This window comes from Saccoglossus kowalevskii, chromosome 6, assembly GCF_978046115.1.
Source record: "Saccoglossus kowalevskii chromosome 6, keSacKowa6.1, whole genome shotgun sequence".
In the NCBI taxonomy this organism is placed as follows: Eukaryota; Metazoa; Hemichordata; class Enteropneusta; family Harrimaniidae; genus Saccoglossus; species Saccoglossus kowalevskii.
The window spans coordinates 27236805-27262564 of NC_140646.1; the positions used below are offsets into that span (position 1 = coordinate 27236805).

Here is a 25760-nt window from a genome sequence, read left to right on the forward strand (position 1 = left end):
ATCGGATTGGCATCAGATTAGCATCGTATTAAAAACATAGCGTTTCAGAATTTTTCGCACATTCAGAGGTAATCTGGAATTGATTACATTATTTATGATTGTAATAAATAAATTGTTTGTCACAATATAATAGTATTATTACCCTTTATTTCCACATAGGATGTTAACCCGATGCCAATAAGATGCCAATCCGATTCTGATGTCAACTTCACCCTGCTACAAAATGGCGGCGTCCACGAGAGGTGAGTGCTTTTCTAATGGGTAATAAAGGAGATACTTACACATATTTCACAGTAATACAATACATCGATCGTCTATTAGTTATGTTCGAAGGGATTTTACCTTCACGACAGTTTTTCTATCTTACAAAGAACTGTGCCACTGGAGTTAGTTGTAAAACTATGAACTTTCAGGGCTTGTAACACTGTATCACTCGGCTGAAGCTAGCAGACACTCCCAGCAGACAGTGGAAGCTAGCAGACACACTAGCAGCCACAGTCTATCAGGCATACTAATGCTTTGAATCAAGGTTTATCACATCTTTTTGCATCACGTAATCACAGTTTGACATCAATATATTAATGTAAATGGCTAATATTCATTTAAACAGAGAAATTCTAACAAATGTACTCACTCCCCCTGAAAGTGTATCTCTATGTGAGTGTATATAAACACGATTCCCAATATTTTTTGGGAAATATTGAGTGTGCACCTTATCGACTTATATGGTATGAAACATACATGTATTGACTACAATTTGTGATAGGTGACATTTAATAATTAGCAGACAATTTTAAAATATGGAAATCATAATTATGGTAGAACTGCTCTTTTTGCTAGCAGACACTAATTAAATCACAAATTACAGTTAAAATATTGAGTGTGCACCTTAACCACCTATGTGGTATGAAACATACATGTATGGACTACAATTTGTGATAGGTGACATTTAATAATTAGCAGACAATTTTAAAATATGGAAATCATAATTGTGGTGGAACTGCTCTTTTTGCTAGCAGACACTAATTAAGTCACTAATTACAGTAAAAATATTGAGTGTGCACCTTAACCACTTATGTTATATGAAACATACATGTATTGACTACCATTTGTGATAGGTGACATTTAATAATTAGCAGAAAATTTTAAAATATGGAAATCATAATTATGGTAGAACTGCTCTTTTTGCTAGCAGACACTAATTAAATCACAAATTACAGTTAAAATATTGAGTGTGCACCTTAACCACCTATGTGGTATGAAACATACATGTATGGACTACAATTTGTGATAGGTGACATTTAATAATTAGCAGACAATTTTAAAATATGGAAATCATAATTGTGGTGGAACTGCTCTTTTTGCTAGCAGACACTAATTAAGTCACTAATTACAGTAAAAATATTGAGTGTGCACCTTAACCACTTATGTTATATGAAACATACATGTATTGACTACCATTTGTGATAGGTGACATTTAATAATTAGCAGAAAATTTTAAAATATGGAAATCATAATTATGGTAGAACTGCCCTATCTATTTGCTAGCAGACACTAATTAAGTCACAAATTACAGTAAAAATATTGAGTGTGCACCTTAACCACTTATCTGGTATGAAATATACATGTATTGACTACAATTTGTAATAGGTGACATTTAATAATTAGCAGACAATTTTAAAATATGCAAATCATAATTGTGGTGGAACTGCCCTTTTTGCTAGCAGACACTAATTAAGTCACAAATTACAGTAAAAATATTGAGTGTGCACTTTAACCACTTATGTGGTATGAAACATACATGTATTGACTACAATTTGTGATAGGTGACATTTAATAATTAGCAGACAATTTTAAAATATGGAAATCATAATTGTGGTAGAACTGCCCTATCTATTTGCTAGCAGACACCAATTAAGTCACCAATTACAGTTAAAATATTGAGTGTGCACCTTAACCACTTATCTGGTTTGAAACATACATGTATTGACAACAATTTGTAATAGGTGACATTTAATAATTAGCAGACAATTTTAAAATATGGAAATCATAATTGTGGTAGAACTGCCCTATCTATTTGCTAGCAGACACTAATTAAGTCACTAATTACAGTAAAAATATTGAGTGTGCACCTTAACCACCTATGTGGTATGAAACATACATGTATGGACTACAATTTGTGATAGGTGACATTTAATAATTAGCAGACAATTTTAAAATATGGAAATCATAATTATGGTAGAACTGCTCTTTTTGCTAGCAGACACTAATTAAATCACAAATTACAGTTAAAATATTGAGTGTGCACCTTAACCACCTATGTGGTATGGAACATACATGTATTGACAACAATTTGTGATAGGTGACATTTAATAATTAGCAGACAATTTTAAAATATGGAAATCATAATTGTGGTGGAACTGCTCTTTTTGCTAGCAGACACTAATTAAGTCACTAATTACAGTAAAAATATTGAGTGTGCACCTTAACCACTTATGTTATATGAAACATACATGTATTGACTACCATTTGTGATAGGTGACATTTAATAATTAGCAGAAAATTTTAAAATATGGAAATCATAATTATGGTAGAACTGCCCTATCTATTTGCTAGCAGACACTAATTAAGTCACAAATTACAGTAAAAATATTGAGTGTGCACCTTAACCACCTATGTGGTATGAAACATACATGTATTGACTACCATTTGTGATAGGTGACATTTAATAATTAGCAGACAATTTTAAAATATGGAAATCATAATTATGGTAGAACTGCCCTATCTATTTGCTAGCAGACACTAATTAAGTCACAAATTACAGTAAAAATATTGAGTGTGCACCTTAACCACCTATGTGGTATGAAACATACATGTATGGACTACAATTTGTAATAGGTGACATTTAATAATTAGCAGACAATTTTAAAATATGGAAATCATAATTATGGTAGAACTGCCCTATCTATTTGCTAGCAGACACTAATTAAGTCACAAATTACAGTAAAAATATTGAGTGTGCACCTTAACCACCTATGTGGTATGAAACATACATGTATGGACTACAATTTGTAATAGGTGACATTTAATAATTAGCAGACAATTTTAAAATATCGAAATCATAATTATGGTAGAACTGCCCTATCTATTTGCTAGCAGACACTAATTAAGTCACAAATTACAGTAAAAATATTGAGTGTGCACTTTAACCACTTATGTGGTATGAAACATACATGTATTGACTACAATTTGTGATAGGTGACATTTAATAATTAGCAGACAATTTTAAAATATGGAAATCATAATTGTGGTAGAACTGCCCTATCTATTTGCTAGCAGACACCAATTAAGTCACCAATTACAGTTAAAATATTGAGTGTGCACCTTAACCACTTATCTGGTTTGAAACATACATGTATTGACAACAATTTGTAATAGGTGACATTTAATAATTAGCAGACAATTTTAAAATATGCAAATCATAATTGTGGTATAACTGCCCTATCTATATGCTAGCAGACACTAATTAAGTCACTAATTACAGTAAAAATATTGAGTGTGCACCTTAACCACCTATGTGGTTTGAAACATACATGTATTGACTACAATTTGTGATAGGTGACATTTAATAATTAGCAGACAATTTTAAAATATGGAAATCATAATTGTGGTATAACTGCCCTATCTATATGCTAGCAGACACTAATTAAGTCACTAATTACAGTAAAAATATTGAGTGTGCACCTTAACCACCTATGTGGTATGAAACATACATGTATGGACTACAATTTGTGATAGGTGACATTTAATAATTAGCAGACAATTTTAAAATATGGAAATCATAATTGTGGTATAACTGCCCTATCTATATGCTAGCAGACACTAATTAAGTCACTAATTACAGTAAAAATATTGAGTGTGCACCTTAACCACCTATGTGGTATGAAACATACATGTATGGACTACAATTTGTGATAGGTGACATTTAATAATCAGCAGACAATTTTAAAATATGGAAATCATAATTATGGTAGAACTGCTCTTTTTGCTAGCAGACACTAATTAAATCACAAATTACAGTTAAAATATTGAGTGTGCACCTTAACCACCTATGTGGTATGGAACATACATGTATTGACAACAATTTGTGATAGGTGACATTTAATAATTAGCAGACAATTTTAAAATATGGAAATCATAATTGTGGTGGAACTGCTCTTTTTGCTAGCAGACACTAATTAAGTCACTAATTACAGTAAAAATATTGAGTGTGCACCTTAACCACCTATGTGGTATGAAACATACATGTATTGACTACAATTTGTGATAGGTGACATTTAATAATTAGCAGACAATTTTAAAATATGGAAATCATAATTGTGGTGGAACTGCCCTTTTTGCTAGCAGACACTAATTAAGTCACAAATTACAGTAAAAATATTGAGTGTGCACTTTAACCACTTATGTGGTATGAAACATACATGTATTGACTACAATTTGTGATAGGTGACATTTAATAATTAGCAGACAATTTTAAAATATGGAAATCATAATTGTGGTAGAACTGCCCTATCTATTTGCTAGCAGACACTAATTAAGTCACTAATTACAGTAAAAATATTGAGTGTGCACCTTAACCACCTATGTGGTATGAAACATACATGTATGGACTACAATTTGTGATAGGTGACATTTAATAATTAGCAGACAATTTTAAAATATGGAAATCATAATTGTGGTGGAACTGCCCTATCTATTTGCTAGCAGACACTAATTAAGTCACTAATTACAGTTAAAATATTGAGTGTGCACCTTAACCACCTATGTGGTATGAAACATACATGTATTGACTACAATTTGTGATAGGTGACATTTAATAATTAGCAGACAATTTTAAAATATGGAAATCATAATTGTGGTGGAACTGCCCTATCTATTTGCTAGCAGACACTAATTAAGTCACTAATTACAGTTAAAATATTGAGTGTGCACCTTAACCACCTATGTGGTATGAAACATACATGTATTGACTACAATTTGTGATAGGTGACATTTAATAATTAGCAGACAATTTTAAAATATGGAAATCATAATTGTGGTAGAACTGCCCATCTATGCAATTTAAATCACCAATTTAATTAAAAATATCGGGTGTGCACTGTCATTTAGCTTCCACTCATTAATTATCACTATATTAATGAGATTATCGCAATCTATATGCACTCTAGCATTACGGTAACTTATCAACCTCTGCTACACTTCTGTCGATATGATCACCATACTGCTGTTGTGTATACTTCGTGTTATTCTTGTAATAACCTCATAATATTATTATACATCTGTCACCGTAATGCCAGAAGTTACAGCATGCCGTAATTGTGCGGTATTTTATGGGGTATTTTCATCCTACCATATAAGGAAATGCAAATTCCAAATATGGAATGATTACATGCATAAGCGTCCTCTAATGATAAAAACAAACATGGCTGCCGCTAGACTTTGAATTGACTCCACACAAAGAAGTTCGCTGATTCTGTTCTAAACATTTTGGACCTCAGCTTTCCCATTATGTACCTTTGGAAGGAAAAGATGTATAATAGTAAGGTTATTCTGAGGATATCTCAAAATATGCACTCAGACGGTATGCCGTTGCATCAACCTCATAATAACCTCATAATATTATTATACATTTTTTCCCTGCTTTTAATAATAATTAATGAAACTATAACACAAAATCGCAATAAAGAATCTTTAGCATTATGCAATATTTAATAGTGTTCTTGTGTCTGAAGTGAACAAAAGAATGTGACGTTAAAGTGACACATAATTTTCTAAATAAGGAAGACATACAAATGCATCAATAACATTTTTGAACACATCTGTATGTGACATTTCAAAGATTGGTGAATTGTATTCGGTCTCAGAAATATAATAAAGGTGCTGTTGTTTGAGGTGTACTTGTGGTATTATATGTGGGGGTGAAAGTGCGTATATATGAATCATTGCTTTCACTCATAATGTCACAATCGTCATACGGTTCACATTCAAATTTTAAATAAAAAATGTATTTTACGTAAGTTGTACGCATGGGACTCATCTATGACACAACATGTTATGACGACTGTGACAATGACACTGGTAACAGTTATAATAATGGAATGCAACACATTTCATTGAAGTTCAAACGAGTTTATTTAAAAGTTTTCTGTAAAAACATTAAAAAAAATTCATTTCCAAAAATGATTTGTCGAAACAAATTTCATTGTGGTAAACAATGACAATAGATTTTCCTAATTGAATTTAAAAAAAACAAACATATTCACTAACCAAATATAAACTGTGATTATTTGTGTGTGATAATTATTGACAGGTCAAAAAAATTCAAAGCTCAGTGATAATTGTGCCAAAATTTTAATGAGCTTTTCAGGTTGTCTTTTCAAAATAGTTTGTTAATTCCCTAAAATAAGTAATTTTTACTGATGACTTATCACAAAAAATCCTATGCTATGATATTTCCTGTACTGGGAGTGCATACATTTTCCCTGATAATTAGATCAAGAATATATGATGAATGCAGTAAGGCACAAAATATCTGCAAGATATAAAATTGTAATGTTAAAAAAAACAAAATTTAAAAGCAGGTCCAATTTACTGTGGGTAAGTTTCAGATGATGTGATCTCACCCGAAACATTTATGCTTATGGACTACTGTCATGTCCTATTTGTCTTAACAGTGTCTGATGCCATAGCAGATACCCACAAAGCTGTACATTGTGTGATACCTGCAGCCCAGGAAAGGATGGATGGGGTGATGACATGATTACCATGGTTTTAAATTCTGAAAAGAAAGAATTCTGAAATAAGAAATCTTTGAAATCAGACTTCTACCAAAGGTAATTCTGGGATTTATGGACGGCCTAAAGTTTGTGGCTGTTTTTCAACAGCTACAAATTTTAGTACTGGTTACTTAGGGATGCTTGCATCCCTAGGCTGCTGGTTTTTCCAGCGCTCTCAGATGCTTGTATTTCAAACTTGGAGCTTTTGGATAGTAAAGCCGATCAAGTTTTAATCAAGCCGATCACGTTATAGGTAGGCATGACTGAACATTGTAAAACTAAGCTATTTATTTATTTATTTGTCTAATGGACAAGTGGCACAAGCATCAAATCCAAGATCGGAAGGTGTAATTGGCAATTGCTGTATCTGGATCAGACACCCTTTCCATGATGGAACTTTCTGCCATTCATTTCCATGAATATCTGTTAAGTCATTAAGAAATACTGTTGAAATCACTATTGGTATCCATTTTATATTTAATTCTTTCGCAATACGTATTCGATGATTGCCATCATATAAGTATGCATGTCCAGTGTCAAGTTTAACTGAGAGTGTAAGTGGTTCTGAAATTTTGAAATTTTCACGGATAATTTTTGGTTTTATAAATCCATCAAGGAAGTCACTTCTCTTGCTTGGATTTTTAATTACTCTTCTATCTACCTCCCGATATCTCCAAATTACAGATGTTTCTACCCATTCGACTGACCGTTTATATAGTTTAGGTATATTAACTTTTTGTTTATCAAGTGAAAATCTTCTATCTTGCAATTTTGTTTGCTCTATTTTACCTGTTGTTTGAATGGTTTTAATATTGGTTTCACTTGTAATTTGCTTTCTAACTAGGATATTCTGTGTAATTAGTTCATATGCCATGGTAACTCTCATGCTGTTTAGCATCTCTAAACTTGTGTCTACTGACAATGGTGCATCAAGCAATATGCACTTGGCATATGCACAAATTAACAACCCACAGTTTTGTGTATCATTCTGCTTTATGAATAATTTATTTTGAGACAAGACTTTTACAGTCCATTGGGTTAAATGATTTTTATTTCATATCTTAATAGATGTATAAATTGTATGTATTTAAATAGCTGTTCTAAAAGGTGTTCGCCATTACTATCAAGTGGGCCATAAGGATCAATTACATAAATTTCCTGTAGTTTAATTTTGACTATAAATATAATCCAGTGTGATCCCCTTAAATTTGAAGGTATATAGATATATTCATAATTGAACCAATTTGTTTGTCTATAGGGCATTGGTAACCCAGCATTTAATGAACTTGACAGTTTTTGGAGTGCCCAACAAGCATCTTGGACTAAAATTGTATTCTGTTTATTATTGCCTTCAACAAGAAGTCTTATGTATGATGTAATCAAACAGTCATCTAGCCAATGTCCATTTATTAAATCAAAGATACATTGTTTTTGTATATTTATCCCTACCACTAAAATATCATCAATATCTCGCATATCCTCCAACATTTTCCCATACGTTTTCTTTCCAATTGATATTACAATTTTATTTTTACCACAACTATTCATATCATTATCAGAGCTATGTTTGAATTTAATATCGGATGATGAATATTTACTCTGAGTTATTCTGTCATAAAATGCTATGCATTCCTCTGCCTCAAAACAGTCAGTGTGAAGTTTACTAAATGTACAAAATGATTTATTCTGTGGGCTGGACATAGATGTGAGTTCCCACTTCCCAACATTTTTAATATAAGTATTGTATTGTACGTTTCCAGAACTAACAGATTTACAAACAACAATGGTCTTCATTGAAAATACAGTCCTTTTACTTATAAAAGTTGGGAATTCATCAACAACCGCGGAAAGATCAAGATTTGCTGTTAGTTGGAAGTCAGTTGATGTTTTTTTTGTATAAAGTATTATTGTTTGTCCTACTTGAAAAATGTAAGGTTCTGCACTAGGCTTAAAACTTCTAAATTTATCTGGCTTTGTACATGTGTTAGAATTACATTTTGGATTCATAGGCTTTAATCTTATTTCATTTATTGCATTTTTAACAGAGTCTTTTGTGAAATTGTTGACAGGCAGGGATGTAATTTCTTTAATACCACTTGTTGACACAGTTTGACAGTGCAGACAATTAAAATGTTGTAATAGTTTAATAACAAATTTCTTTTTACTTTGTGATGTTAGCATGTCTCCTAAAACATGATTTATAAACTTTATTGTAGATACATCTGCAAGTGGTTCACCTAGGTTCATTGAAACTGTTTTCAGTATATTAAAATCTCCATGAATTATTTTTTTCATGGTATCATCTTTGTGTGTTTTTTGGCTTATTTCTGCTGCTATATTTTTAACTGCCAAACAATTTTGCATTGCTGATAATAAAGTGTTTTGCCAGTGAGGTATGGGTGAAATTTTTTCTTTTATATCTTTTTCAAAAAATATTATGTACTCATGATAATTTGGAGGAATTTGTGTAATGTGATAAGTGTCAGTATCATCACACATGATTGGAAGATTATCTTCAGAATATAATGTTGAGACATAGTGACCACAACTGGCTGTAGGGCCAGCATGAGATACACTTGACTTTATTATGTAGTTATTTTCACTAATAGGGTTTTTCATTAAAGGAGAAAGATCAATTTTGTCCTCCAGTTCAATTTCATTTTTGATTTTAGATAACCGTTTTGTTCTTTTATTCCAGCTGTGCCTGGTCAATAATATGACAAGAATATTAGATGTTGATTTAATGAAGGCTTGTGACGTAATTATTCGATTTTCATTTTTACATTGCAAACTCTCACAGTCTACGTGAATTTCCTCTCTTTCAAATAAACGCTGTAAAATATCTTGTAGTGTAAAACTATCTTGTTTTCGGTTAGTTGGGAAGTTTAGTTGTATGTAACTTAATATTTCATCTGTTCTTGTTTTATGCCCACATGTGTTGCAAGTTCTTTCTCGTGTTATTATCATTTCTGTCTGTAAGCCCCTGTACTTGAGGAATTTATCAATGAAGTTAATATAAAATTCATGTGCATCATGTTGCTTCCTTAATTGTAATCTCGCTATTTGACTGCTAGACCTAAGTGTATTGGCCATATCTGTTTTTGTTAGAGACATTTTGGAAGTTGTTAACATCTTGTTTAGTAACTGATGCAAGTTGTCAAACGAAAATCGTTCATTTTGTGATACTTCTATGAAATCCCTGAGTGTTGATTGATTTTTCATCAGGGAATTCTTTACTGATTCACAGTGTAGAATACTTTGAATAACAGCATTAAACCAACAATTATTAGAAAAGTTTTCTAATCCAACAACTACATTACTATTTGCCGAAATCGTTTGAATTGAATGATTTGGATCTGGTGTTGAAGGTGACAAATGATTTCAATTTTTGCCTTTTCTTTGATCTCATTGAAATGTTGTTTGAAATTTGAATTGAATGTTGTAAGAAAATCCTCTTCAGTTTGTTGGGCTAAAACAGTTTTTGTCTCTTCTTTTGAAAGATTATCTGGTTTTTCAATGCAATATTTAATGGTGACCCCACCTAAATTATCAATGTTCCTGACTTTTGACTCCAAATGTTTGCATGCCTGTTCTAATGTTGGTGATTGTTGTTTACTGTGCAAAAGCACCATTATTTTATACAAAGTTTCATCAAAATCATCTAAGTTTGGAGAATTTAAAAGAAGACTCATGCAATACATGATGCTCAGATTTGCTGATTTTTCACTAATGAATGTTTTGAGTGAACGTTTAACCTTTTTCATGAAATGACTTGCACATGCATGAGGAATTGTTTTTTGCAAGTCATCCTTTCTTGATTGGCCATTGACTATACGCCAGGCTCTTTGTAGAAAAGCTTCTAATGTTTCCTGATTAAAAACTTCTAAAGTTGCCAAAAGAAAAACCCAGCTTTCATCACTGTTAATTTGTAATGGTTGTGATATTTCATGAAATCCAAATATTGTTTTTTCTGCATGACGAAAACACTGCATCCAGAATGATATGTATGGTAAGCTGTGTGCTTCAGTGATCATAAAGGAAAGTGGGAGATCTGGCCCTTGACCAACTGGATTTGCAACTGTTAGTTCATAGTAAAACAAACGCCCAGATGATAATGTTGATTTAAGACATCCACCAGTAGCATCCCAGAAAGCCACAACTTTTTACTCAAATCATGCCAAAACCGGACACCTGCTTCAGTAAAACAAACAACAAAAAGTGGTGAGACACTAAAATGTTGTATAAACCCTTTAACTTTACAATTTTGTTGGTTAGATGCCATTTCATCTTTCATTGTCAGAATACTTTGTATTTCATCATTATGTAGTCTTTTACTGGTTCTGGCTTCACTTGAAATTTTCTGAAATACACTTTGAGTTTTACCAGTTGTATTTCTGTTGCCTGAAAGAATCTGTTTTCCATCTAAATTTTCCATTTCTGTTATGTAGTGTTTAAATGGCTTTGTACCAGCTGCAAATTTGTTTTCTAACTCACGTCTTCTCTCGCCACGAATGGGTCGAGCTATATTTTCTGTTGGATCATGCTTCATTTTTCCTTCATAATATATTTCACATTTGTATAATTTTTTCATTTTTATTGTCACTGTCACACAACAGTGTTGCGACTGACAATGACCTCGTGCTTGGAAAAAGCAGCCCTTTGGATTTGGGGAATTTGTTGTTGTGACTTTGTGATAATTAAACATTATAGCACAGTATGGATTTGACTGTGCAATACCCTTTTCAATTGTTGACTGCCATTCACCTTTTGGAAATAGTCTCCCAGTTTGATGTTTTCGAAGATGTTCCCATGTATTTGGGGGGAAAATGAAAGAGGATGATTTTGGTATATCATTCTCTACAAATCCAGAAGGCATGTCACAGCCAAACACATGTCTCATTGTATTAGGAGATATAAATTCTCTAATTAGTAATTTATTGGCTGGTTCATGTGAAGGAGAATAAATTTTCTTCTCCTGCTCATGTTGGTTAATTTCATTTTCACTATCACTAGATTCTGTGTCATACTTGACACTACTGTCATTTAATTCTGCATTTGGTATTTCTCCAAGCTTTGCATTATAACTACCACTTTCCTTTTCTTGGTCATCACTGATGTTATTTTCAATTTCATATTTTGTATTATTGTTATTGTTACTATTTATAAAGTGACCAACCTTGCTTGACATTTGTTTTTGTACTTGTGTATCTATAATTATATTTTCCTGGCTATTACATAATTGAGACTGGTCATTATTTACAAATAGAACTAAATCCCTGGTTGAATCTGTTGAGTTTATTGCATTTAGTATTGGTGATTTATCTTCTATTGTTTTCCTAATATTTTCTTTTATTTCACTAGTTGGCATTTTTGTTCCATTAATCTCAAATACTGTACTACTATCGTTACATTTTTCTAAACCACACACAAATGTAAACCCTTTTCCAGATTTAAAACCAGAATTCAATTGCAAACAATCATAATGATACCATTCATTACACATTTGACATTTGATGTATTGTTTTTTTTTATCATATTTTGTTTTACAGACACAATATAACTTTTCACTTTTGTTTGAATTTTTTTCAGTACTTAACCATGATTGACGGCGAAACTTTTCTGGTAGCTTAGCATTTCGTTTTGGTCTGGCCTGTTTTTCTTTTTTCTCATTCGAAAGCTTGGGTGATTTATCAAATGAAGATTTATTGTTAAGATTAATCTTTTTATGTTTGTTATTTAGGCCTGTTTCCTTGTTATCCACTGTATTGACTAAGGATGATAGAAGATGTTGGATATTCCCTCTGTTTGCTCTCCATATCTCCTGTAAATATTTCACTGTTTTTTTGTTTGTAGGCCATGCAGCAGTTTTAGCTACTCAATATTTTTACTGTAATTAGTGACTTAATTAGTGTCTGCTAGCAAATAGATAGGGCAGTTCTACCACAATTATGATTTCCATATTTTAAAATTGTCTGCTAATTATTAAATGTCACCTATCACAAATTGTAGTCCATACATGTATGTTTCATACCACATAGGTGGTTAAGGTGCACACTCAATATTTTTACTGTAATTAGTGACTTAATTAGTGTCTGCTAGCATATAGATAGGGCAGTTATACCACAATTATGATTTCCATATTTTAAAATTGTCTGCTAATTATTAAATGTCACCTATCACAAATTGTAGTCAATACATGTATGTTTCAAACCAGATAAGTGGTTAAGGTGCACACTCAATATTTTTACTGTAATTTGTGACTTAATTAGTGTCTGCTAGCAAAAAGGGCAGTTCCACCACAATTATGATTTGCATATTTTAAAATTGTCTGCTAATTATTAAATGTCACCTATTACAAATTGTAGTCCATACATGTATGTTTCATACCAGATAAGTGGTTAAGGTGCACACTCAATATTTTTACTGTAATTTGTGACTTAATTAGTGTCTGCTAGCAAATAGATAGGGCAGTTCTACCATAATTATGATTTCCATATTTTAAGATTTTCTGCTAATTATTAAATGTCACCTATCACAAATGGTAGTCAATACATGTATGTTTCATATAACATAAGTGGTTAAGGTGCACACTCAATATTTTTACTGTAATTAGTGACTTAATTAGTGTCTGCTAGCAAAAAGAGCAGTTCCACCACAATTATGATTTCCATATTTTAAAATTGTCTGCTAATTATTAAATGTCACCTATCACAAATTGTTGTCAATACATGTATGTTCCATACCACATAGGTGGTTAAGGTGCACACTCAATATTTTAACTGTAATTTGTGATTTAATTAGTGTCTGCTAGCAAAAAGAGCAGTTCTACCATAATTATGATTTCCATATTTTAAAATTGTCTGCTAATTATTAAATGTCACCTATCACAAATTGTAGTCCATACATGTATGTTTCACACCACATAGGTGGTTAAGGTGCACACTCAATATTTTTACTGTAATTAGTGACTTAATTAGTGTCTGCTAGCAAATAGATAGGGCAGTTCTACCACAATTATGATTTCCATATTTTAAAATTGTCTGCTAATTATTAAATGTCACCTATCACAAATTGTAGTCCATACATGTATGTTTCACACCACATAGGTGGTTAAGGTGCACACTCAATATTTTTACTGTAATTAGTGACTTAATTAGTGTCTGCTAGCAAATAGATAGGGCAGTTCTACCACAATTATGATTTCCATATTTTAAAATTGTCTGCTAATTATTAAATGTCACCTATCACAAATTGTAGTCCATACATGTATGTTTCACACCACATAGGTGGTTAAGGTGCACACTCAATATTTTTACTGTAATTAGTGACTTAATTAGTGTCTGCTAGCATATAGATAGGGCAGTTATACCACAATTATGATTTCCATATTTTAAAATTGTCTGCTAATTATTAAATGTCACCTATTACAAATTGTAGTCCATACATGTATGTTTCATACCACATAGGTGGTTAAGGTGCACACTCAATATTTTAACTGTAATTTGTGATTTAATTAGTGTCTGCTAGCAAAAAGAGCAGTTCTACCATAATTATGATTTCCATATTTTAAAATTGTCTGCTAATTATTAAATGTCACCTATCACAAATTGTAGTCAATACATGTATGTTTCATACCATATATGTGGATAAGGTGCACACTCAATATTTCCCAAAAAATATTGGGAATAGTGTTTATATACACTCACATAGAGATACACTTTCAGGGGGAGTGAGTACATTTGTTAGAATTTCTCTGTTTAAATGAATATTAGCCATTTATATTAATATATTGATGTCAAACTATGATTACGTGATGCAAAAAGATGTGATAAACTTTGATTCAAAGCATTATTATGCCTTATAGACTGTGGCTGCTAGTGTGTCTGCTAGCTTCCACTGTCTGCTGGGACTGTCTGCTAGCTTCAGCCGAGTCACTGTATCGCACACGATACAGAAAACTACTGTATTACTGATAGATATACAATGTACCAATTATACACTCCGTCCACACGGTGAAAATTCAGTGCCACTGTTAGAACAAGCAAATATACGTGAATGATTTTGAGACGGCCTTCAGCAAACCCACTATTGTATGATATTTTATTTTTACACAGTTGACTATACTAGTATTTTATATTATTTTTTTTTTGGAACGCACACAAACAACAATTATTTGATGGGGTGTACTATAAACTTTCAAATGCTGAAGTCAGAGAATACCTATGCTAAAAATCACCATCGTGGAGCAGCTGGGACTCTAGATCAACTATTCACTACGTTCAATTACCCACCATAGACTCCGGTCAGTCAAAATGACTATTTTGAACTGTAGGCATTAATCAGCGATTCTGCCGGTGACGGAGAGATAGAATCCAGGTCAGAGGAAGTCCCATGACCTCAAGATTCTTTTACCCCTTACGTCACGAACCCACGTGACCGAGGCCACCTGGCAGCGCCACAGGTAGCCGTCCATCACTCTGATTTACTCTCCGCCTCGAGTGGAGATGAAATCTAGCGAGCTCTGCTGGATCGCCTGCTTTTTCCTGTCCGGATTTATAGCTTGGGTTGTTGCCGCTGCACGGCATCCGACATTGTAGCTGGTAGGATAAGTTTTCCTTGTCATTTTTATCCTCATGTCGTTTTCCCCTTTGTGTGTAGTATTTTTCACGACAAAGAAATTAAAATCCGGCGCCACTACGTAACCAGTTGGTTTTCATGGCGACACCTTTTACAACTGTAATTCGTTTTCCCTCATGCATGTCGCCTTTTATTTTCAATGTATTTATCAATATATCGATGTAATGACAGCTCCAAGGCTCGCTACCTTTTTCTTTCTGGTCTCCTCGAGTGTTTCGAACCGATCGTGCAGTGGTTATTATATTCAGAATTTACCAGCATAGAACCTGCATCCGAGATACTTTGTCGTGGCTTCGTGCGGGTTTTGGGTTTTTTGCGTGAAAGCGTGTTTTTTTCACTGGAGTTCTGAGGCCTGAGATTTTCTTTCAGAGCCATCAAAATCGCTGACACTGACACCGTCACAACAAAGTCGTGCGTCCAGTAAACAAATCGGTTAAAGTGAGTTGTGTGTTTTGCATGAGTGGAAAGTCCTCACGCTCGGCTACCGGTACTTCGTGTATCAGGACGTCGAGTAAGAGGCCCGACGGTAGAGGTACCGATATACTTCTCGGTCTCCCCCACTGATCGGAGGACATCCTCACAGTGTGTTTTTTCAGGCGGTGTTTATCCTGATTTTACCGGCTGCAGCGAGGCTGTGACCCTGAAGGTTTTCCTCCTATGGGGCCCGTTGCTAGTCCCTTTGTGGACCCCTCCTCGTACGATGCCGGGTTTGCCTCCGAGTTGAGGGCTTTGGTCGAAGGACTGTTAAGGCAATTGTGTCCCTGGCAGGCCGGGTAGATCAGACGCAGTCGGAGCGAGCTGACTCCACTGTGTCCCCTCGGTGGGCAAGCAGGAAGAGACACGAAAACATGTTTGCATTCAAACACGTCTCTTCCGGGGAACCCCCATTCCCAGTCACGTGTTCGGTGAGTGGCCAGGTCACAACTTAGTGACTACTTCAGGTCTTGGGGAACTCACCTCATGGGGGGAAGGGAGCACCCCCCCCCCTCGCAACTGCCGAACACATGGCCACATATCCCTGTCGTACACAGATTGCGCCGGTGTAGTGATTGCGAGCAGGTGACTGATCCCGGGACCTTTCCAGGTGGTAACATCCTGTTACGGGATACCGCTGAAATCTCCATTTCCCCCCGTCAGTGTCTCCCCTGTTGGGCACTGCCAGGGGACTCAATCAGACAGGAAGTAGCAGTTTGCTGGGGAAAGACGCCATACACAGGGTACATCAGCCGGAACTAAGGCCAGGCTTCTACCCAAATGTGTTCATAGTACCAAATCTACAAGTGGCAGGCGTCCAGTTTTGGACCTAGGCAGACTGAATCAGTACGTGCTCTTCGATCAGTTCCACATGGAGACACCATTCAGGGTTCTTCTCTCCATCCACCGTTTTGAATGGCTAGCCCTGCTAGACTTAAGCGAGGCCTACCTGCATGTACCGATGCACCCAGCGAGTTGCCATCTCCTTCGAATCGCCCAGCTGGGCCAAGTATTCGAATTTCGGGTGCCCCCCGTTCGGGTTAGGCACAGCACCCTTCGTGTTCACCAGAGTGATGAAACAGGTAGTGCTGCTGCTTCACCAGATGTCGGTACATCTAAATCCGTACCCAGACTTCCGGTTACCAACAACCCGGGTAAGGGGTAATAGCCAAACGTGTCAGGCTAACACAGGATTTACTTCACCAGTTGGGCTCATTAGTAAATCGACAAGTCCCACCTCGACCCAACGTGCAGTTGGTATCCCTGGGCATGAAGTTTTGACACAGAGGTAAGCTTGGCTTAGCTATTTCAAGCGTATTGCTTAGCGCTAAGCAGCCTAGCCGAATGCCTAGTCAGCGTTCCCTCGGTGTCCCTCTGTGAACTAATACGGATCATCGAAATGATGACCTCGGTTCGAAGGGTCGTTCCCCAGGCCGCACTACGCAGCTGCCCGATATAACGCTTGCTATAACGCTGAGCTCTCCTATGGGAACTAGATAGGCGGGTTTCGATCTCGAACCAAGTGAAGGAAGCCCTGCCCTGGTTGTCGTCACTGGCCAACCTCGGACAGGGGAGCCCCTTGGGCCCGCTCGCCGCAGGTATGACTCTGGTAACAGATACCTCCCCCTAGGGTTGGGGAGCGCATCTATTGGGCCAACAAGTCCAAGAATATGGCCCCCGCATTAGTTTCGGGACTACCATTTCAACCGGCTCGAACTGAGAGCAGTGTACTTACATGTAGCACTACCACGCTTTCTACCCGTAGTTCGAGACCACAGAGTCCTGCTCCGCACAGGCAACACAGCGGTGGTCTCCTTCAAGAAGCAGGGGGGACGCATTTCCCATCGTAGCGAAGCAAAATTCTCCTTTGGTGCCTGGAATACAATGTGGAGCTAACCGCACACCACCTTCCAGGGGTGAGGAACAGTCTAACAGGGAACAGTTTCAGGGCGGCTCAGTCTCCAGAACACGGAGTAGCTGATACCCCAGTGGGTAGCCTCTAGGCTATTTCGGCCGTGGGACGGTCCAAGGTTGGACCGTTTTGCCGCACCCCGGAACGCCAAGCTCCCGCCGTACGTAACACTCCTGCTGACTCCAAGAGCCTGGGCCAGGGTCGCTTTGCTAGCCCCGTGTGTATGCCTTTCCTCCCTTCCCGCTAGTTCACTGGGCACCGGAGAAAACTTCGACAGGTGCACACCCGCATATTATCATGGGTTGCACCCAATTGCCCAAGCAAGGCCTAGTTTCCACTTCTGTTGGAAATGCTAGTCGAAGCGCCAGCAGTGCTTCCGGACTTACCAGACCTGCCATCCCAACCAGACGGCGCACTACCAACGAGCCCAGCGGGTATCACTTACACGCATAGAGGCTCTCAGTAAACCCGCACATACGAAAGCCTTATCTGAGCGAGCTGCCAACGTCCTGGCCAGGGCGAACAGGGATTCCACTTACGCGGCCTACATTTCTAGGCTGCAAGCATACACTGATTGGTGTAGCGGAAGGGAGATTGATCCAGACCATCCCTCTATTGGCCAGGTAGCAGGCTCCTTCGTCCACCTGTTTGATGAAGTGGGTTTGTCCTACACAGCAAGCGTTGGCTACAGGTCGGTCTTGTCCCCCACCACTCAGAACGTACGGGAACAAGACTAGCTGATTGTCCTATTATTAGGAGACTATTTACTGCTATCCAGACGCCAAGACCCCATACAAGGGAGCCGCCCAACTGGGACTTGTCGGCTGTGTTGTCTGCTCTAAGCAGACTGCCCTTTGAGCCTCTCCAATCAGTACCACTCAAATTTTTGATGTGGAAAATAGGCTTCCTACTGGCCCTCGCCTCAGGTAGGCACCGGTCAGAGCTAGGCGCGCACTGTCCTTCGCGGACGGTTGTGCCGCTTTTATGGACGATCAAGTTGTACTAAAGACACGAATATGGTTTCTCGCCAAGAACCAAATCCCAGGACACGATCCTCAACTGATCGTCATCTCCCGGCTGGCAAATATTGTCAGTCCGGAGGATCAGGAGGAATTGCTTCTCTGCCCGGTCCGAGCACTGAGTTGCTACGAGAACCGTACCAGGTTTTCTAGACTGGGAACCAAACACATGTTTTTGTGTTACGGCCCTGGCAAACAGGATAAGCCGGCTTCCCCGACTTCCATCTCCAGGTGGATTACTGCGAGTGTACTGGAGGTCTATAATGCACTATCCTCCTCAACACAGACCTTGCAGAGACACCAAGTATGAGAACATGAGGTCCGTGCGATTGCTAACTCACTAGCGCTAGCGTCAGGTGCCCCCCTTAAACACATTCTGAGGGCAGGCTTCTGGAGAATGCAGAACGTCTTCATCAACTACTACCTAAGAGACACCCAATCTATTGAGCAGGGTCTCTTCAGGTTAGGCCCCGTCGTAGCGAGTCAGGCCTTGTTTGCTGACCCAGCCCGAACGACCGCAGGGGCCTCTGCGCATAGGCGATAAGTCAGTCTCGGCATTTTTGCAGGCAGATTGTCTGTTCCACTAGCACTTCCTGGAAGCTCCCAGGTTTCGCTTCTGTCGACCTACGCCCTCATGCGAACTGTTTCGGTCCTACTTCAAGCTTATCACCCGGGGACCTATCGGGGACAGCACAGGCAAGGTAAGACACCACCCTTCTTGGGTTTTAACTTGGGTTTTTGGGTTTGTTTTCTTCCCGGACTGGGGAAAAGTCTTTTCTCATTCTTTTTTTTTTTTTTTTTTTTTTTTTTTTTTGCTCGGGAAAACCCGCCACCTATCGGTGTCTGACTCTGCCTACAGTTCAAAATAGTCATTTTGACTGACCGGAGTCTATGGTGGGTAATTAAACGTAGTGAATTTAGGCGAACCCGCCTATTCACATAGTTCATACCCACCATAGACTCCGGGTCCCCCCCAACCTCCCCACTCTTTCCGTCGCGTTGGTCTAAGTCATCGAGGCGGAGAGAAAGGAACCAGAGTGATGGACGGCTACCTGTGCCGCTGCCAGGTGACCTCGGTCACGTGGGTTTGTGACGTAAGGCGTAAAAGAATCTTGAGGTCATGGGGATTCCCCTGACCTGGATTCTATCTCTCTGTCACCGGCAGAATCGCTGATTAATGCCTACAGTTCAAAATAGTCATTTTGACTCACCGGAGTCTATGGTGGGTATGAACTATGTGAATAGGCGGTTTCGGAGAACCCTCGTCTAACTATAGACTAACCCCAAATACCGATGTTTACTTAAGCGTGAAAAATCACAAAAATTATAAAACACACTGTATCTCAGATTTATTCAAAATATATTACCCTCCTAAACCATCTCTACAATTGATTTTTCTAGTTAAACGCATGCTTCTTATATTTGTATAAGAGAATATGGAAAAAAAGTAAATTTGATATTTTCAAAGAAAAAAACCTCTACTACATCCTTAACATAGATAGATATGAACACATATCGAATATATATAATACCAGGGCCGAAATGATCAACCTGTTTTTGGCCGGAACGTTCAAATCAGGGCCATTCAAATTATCGTAATTTTCACTTGTATCATACTATTTTCAAGAACATTAGTGCTTTTTAGTTTGGGAAAACAATTTTTTTTCCAAAATTGTCAAACTGTCTAGACATCACCTGCGACCAGAAATGGTTGACCAGGCTTGCCTTCGAACATCATATTTGTCATCAGTTTTTGAAAAAAGTAAAACATCTGTCATTTAAATTATCAAATTATTTAGTTGAATCATACTACTGTGGAATACTTTATTTTCGCTGGAATTAATTTTCGCTGAAAAGGCTTTTTGGGCCTTTTGTATGGAATTTATTTTTACTGATTTCTGATGAGTTTATTGTAAAATATAGGAAAAAAGTATATTCGCTGGATTTTATTTTCACGGAATCATCCCCTCAGCGAAAATAAATTCCAAGCGAAAATAAAGTATTCTACAGTATTTTAAAGAGCCACGTTTCAGTTTGGTTTGCAAATTACAAATGTTTTTTTTTCAGTGCACGGAGTGTAAATGAACTGAGACATTGTTTACAAATCACAATATGTAGTGGTCATTGTTATTTCGATTCACTTCTTGAAATCATTGTTTTTTTCCCGTTTACTATTATGATTCAACCACTCAAAACTTGCCTCTGATAATTGATGGCTTCTATAATTTTAAGCCCTAAATTTGGGTGTGAAAATGACTACTGTAGAATACTTTATTTTCGCTTGGAATTTATTTTCGCTATTTTCTGTGAAAATAAAATCCACCGAATATACATTTTTTCCTATATTTTACATTAATCTCATCAAAAATCAGTGAAAATAAATTCCAAGCAAAACGCCAAAAATACCTTTTCAGCGAAAATTAATTCCAGCGAAAATAAAGCATTCCACAGTAGTTGGTAAAAATTCACCAAATTTGTAACTTGATAAAAAAAATATCTACAAATATGATTTTATTGGGTTTGAGTTATTGTGTCAAATCTTAATCAAATCAACAAGATGAAATAAGATAAGAAATATTATGAATGAATTTTTATTTTTTAGGGACAACATTGCTTTCAGTTTGTACAAGGTGTTTCTTACAGCGTAGATATTTAAGTGTTAACTGCTCACTATTTGCTGGAGGCAAGTGGAGAGAAAGGTAGGTTTTAGTATTTACTTCCAATGGCTATATCTACTATTAAAGTATATTAATCAGATTATATAGTTTTGTTTTTAGCCCGATGGAACACTTGATAAGCTATTAACATAGTGCAATTGTCTATCAGCTGTCTGGTCATCCATCCTGAATGGCTTCTACTCAATACACTGATTAACCACTCTGTCCACCGGGTCACTTGTATTACCTTGTCAAGAAGGTGTAAGAGGTTAAAACAGTGCTTGAGGTATTATTTGAGGAACATGAATATTAATTAATTTTTGATGTGATTATGATGACTTCATAACCCCTACGTGATCATGTTAGAAAAAGCTGTATTTGACCTCACCTAAATTAAAGGATTTGATTGGCCAATGACAACTCCCATCAATTTTAAATTTGAACCAATAGATTTTGCCGTCTTATATTATGTCATTGATTTCCCCATGTAAACACACCAGAGTATGCATCATTGTGATTTTGTCAAGAGTGAATGCAGGTTTATAGTGGGAATACTACCAAGGAATAATGGTGAGGTGACCCCGAATAAATTAACCTAGGCTGGTGAAGATGAACAGTCTTTTTCCCATAAAATGTTCAAATATATTTCAGGATTTGTCTAGTCCCTTTTACCCCAGGCGCTGAAGGTTGTAATGTTCCACCTGCCCGGTAGGATAATGCTACGCAAACAACAATCCAGTCTGACTGCTATTGGAACTGAGTTCCGCCCACTCACTAATTAAATGCATGCTACCTTTGCAGTTTGAACGATAGCCAATCACACACGACTCTTGATGTAGCTGTTAATAACCAACTGAATATATTAACTAACCATATATGGGAGATGGCGGGTAAAATCAACGTTGATCATGTTGGTGTTTTTATCCCAATTTCTCCAGTGCTGTCGTTGATCTTAAGTGGTTGAGTTCATTTGAGAGTTATTTTTGTCGGAGTTTGTGTCATTCAGTTCTCTACCACGATCTGGATTTAGTTCATCGACAAACTTGTTCAAAGTTTCTTGTGTCAGACTGGAGTTATTTTATGAACCAGCATAATTAATCATGTGCATTGGATATTATTTTGCTTTTATCATTATTAATTTGCTCTTGTGATAATCTTGAAGAAACACAAAATCATGGTTTCGGCGGATTGTCGGCGATTTTGTCAAAAACGCAACAGTGTCACAGTGGTTTACAATCCCTTCAATTGCCATAAACTGTTCATCTTTGAGAGATGGCACACCAGGAATGTCTTCTAAAATTTTAGCTTTTCCTTAGCAATCATGGCCAAATTTTCACGTTATGAACAGTTACACACAACAGTCTAAACCGAGACACACGCTGACAACGAGAACTAAAAATGGCGCCAGTCAAGTGATTTGCTAAAAAGAGAATGGGCTTTTGATTGACACTCGCATCACCCAATTAGCGCTACATCTATTTTATGAACGGCACACTCTGGAGTGTTGTTTGTGTATCATTATCCTACCGGACGGGCGGAACATTACAACCTCTAGCCTGGGGTAAGTCCCTTTTTCCCATGCAAAGAAAAGTTATTGCATTGTTTGTATATATATACATCCATTTGTTTAATCTCGATTCTCAATGGACAAGGTTTTAATAGTTACACTATGTTTATCAATTTTACTGTGAATAATTCAATAAATATTAAAATTCACTTTTGCTATAAACCATTACGAAACATGATATTGATCTATTTTTTATGAAATTATCTGAATTCCCCCAAACAAAACAAAACAACAACTTCTGTTAGTCTTGGTAGTGTCCAGGAAAATTTAAACATACAAATGTGAAATAATAGCAACAGTTTTAGTACGTGATTTATATTCTGACTGGTTATCAGCTCCAGTTCAAATTTGTTTGATCTTGAAGTGTCTTCAACTGTTTCTCGGAGATGACTGGGTTTCTTTCAAACATAAGATATTCATACATGTTGGGTTAAAGATGCTTGTTTGCATGTCACACACAGTCAAATAGCTTCAAATGTCATTAACTTATTTTGTGACAATTTATACATGTAGCTACTGTAGTTAAACTTTGTTGTTGTTTTGACCTTGCAGGCATGGTTTAGCAAGGAATCCAACCCATGATTATGGTCCACTAGTAGATCTTCCTGATTGGACGTATGAAGGTAACATACATGTCATGTTGCTATTTATGCGAGGCCGGATGGTGATTCGCCACAATTGCGGGCTAATACATACATGTATTTTAGAAGAAGCTTTTATGTATGTCGAAAAACTTGCCCTTACTTAGTTTTGGTAGGTTGTGGATGGTTTTGACAAGTTGTGATAAGTTGTCAGTTCGGTTACGTGAAATAATACCAATCTAAAAGTCAAAGGTTGGGTTTTGACACATGAAACAGTTGATGTTTTCTGTTCATTGAAACCTATCTGGAGTGAAGTTAAGTGACTCAGAAAGTTGTATGGTTTATGGAGGTTTATCTTTTTACATGTTTCAAACATATTCCGAAATCAGAGACTATTAATTTGGTTTCCCTCTGTCTGTCCATTTACACATGTTTGCCTCCAGAGTCATTTCTCAGACATGCTTTGACCGATCACATTCAAACTTTTTCAAACATTCTTGTTTACAGATGGAAGACCCGCACCACAGACTGAACGTCAACGTTATAATCTAGAGAGAAGAAGGAAAATAGCGGTATGTGCTCTGTATTATCTCTGTTCATTTAATCTGAATGATAGATGAGAAAATGGTGACCAGATTTAAGGATGCTAATTGCCTTCCACTGCAATGCTGCATGTTCTTGGAGTGTTCCACAAAATCAACAATTGTTAAAAATCCAAATATGAATAAGTACTTGATTTTCCTATCATATACAATCATGATCATTATAGTTTTATGCAAATTAACTCAATCGTAGGTTTATTCATATCAAAGTGTTTGTTACAATACATTTTTCCAAATTTTTCTGCACTTTCTTTCTCATATTTTTTCAATATTCTTGGTAATGAACCTTAATTTTGCAACCAATAGACAAAATTTGAGTCAATTTTCAGTTATCAGTCAAAATATTTGGCTATTTGCAGACTATAACTGGGACTATTTTGTGAATTTGTGATGAAAAGAGGGAACTGGTGAAAATGTTATAGGAGGACAATAGTGTACATGAGATGTTAGCAAGCATAAATAACACATTCAGGGTTAACATTTGTATCACAGATGAGCAGAATTCCAAGGTGTCATCTCCCACCTTACATCTATCAGCAAGAATTCATAAATGTACATCATATTTGAGATCAACTAGAATTGTGTTGACTAGCATTCATTGTAAACCTTCAATTCTACAAGGACAAGTTATTGCTCAAGATTACATTATTCTTGGTTTATAAAATTAACAAGGTTTGATGTGGTTACTACTTGTGTGTTTCAATCCAGGAACGAATTGATGTCTTTGCAAGGGAACTTGTTCAAGCTAAAAAAGAACATGCGGCAAAACAAGAAGAAATTCAAATCACAGAAGAAAATGTGAAGAAGAGTCGGCTACGACCCAAGGGAACACCATGGAAAACAAAGAAAGATACAGCAGAAATGAGCTAATAATAAATATCAGATTTACATATTCATAGTTATAGTTTTTTTTATTTGTCAAGATGTTTGAGTTGAATGACACCACATTAATGTATTCAAATCATTTAGAAAACTTATATACATATCTATGTATGTAACGTCTCAAGCCCAGGAATGACTGAAATTAACCTATTAAACAGTACATCGCATAATATTTCCAACTACAGCTTTGTGTAAGCTAAGCTCAACTATACTATGTACACAAAAAAAACAATTAAGAAGATGTTAGGAAGGTATAGTTATGACATTCAAAGCTTTTTCAGTCAAGACCGTGTTGATAGCACATATACATGTACTTCTAGTATACGATACAGTATATTATCAATATCAACTTTATTGACTAAGATAAAATCACTAAAATGGTAACAAAGAATAACAAAATAATAAACTAAGATGAAATCACTAAAATGCTGACAAAATTTGAAAATCAAAATTGTTCTTGAGAAAAGGTGAAAAAAAAATTGTTTTTTGGCTAAAAAGCATGCTTAAAAAACACAAAAAAAAAATTTACTTTCAAATTTAAGTAAATAGAGAATGTTAGGTTGTCTGGAAGGGTTTTTGTCTTACATTTAGGC

The 25760-nt window shown here is 36.2% G+C and overlaps 1 protein-coding gene across 1 annotated transcript; it reads left to right on the plus strand.

Moving 5' to 3' along the window:
- The first annotated feature begins 164 nt into the window (after positions 1-164).
- Positions 165-25183, plus strand: LOC100374300 (large ribosomal subunit protein mL52-like). Its single transcript, XM_002730902.3, has 5 exons — positions 165-242; positions 21481-21577; positions 23655-23725; positions 24191-24255; positions 24994-25183. The coding sequence occupies exons 1-5, from the start codon at positions 200-202 to the stop codon at positions 25153-25155; spliced, it is 438 nt and encodes a 145-aa protein (XP_002730948.3). The 5' UTR covers positions 165-199; the 3' UTR covers positions 25156-25183.
- Positions 25184-25760: the final 577 nt, after the last annotated feature.

Bases quoted from the DNA above. Each gene is read 5' to 3' on its own strand.
- LOC100374300 (XM_002730902.3), top strand. From the start codon at position 200: ATGTCAACTTCACCCTGCTACAAAATGGCGGCGTCCACGAGAG. The intron at 21,578-23,654 runs GTAGGTTTTAGT...TTGACCTTGCAG, and splicing joins GGAGGCAAGTGGAGAGAAAG to GCATGGTTTAGCAAGGAATC. The intron at 23,726-24,190 runs GTAACATACATG...TCTTGTTTACAG, and splicing joins TCCTGATTGGACGTATGAAG to ATGGAAGACCCGCACCACAG.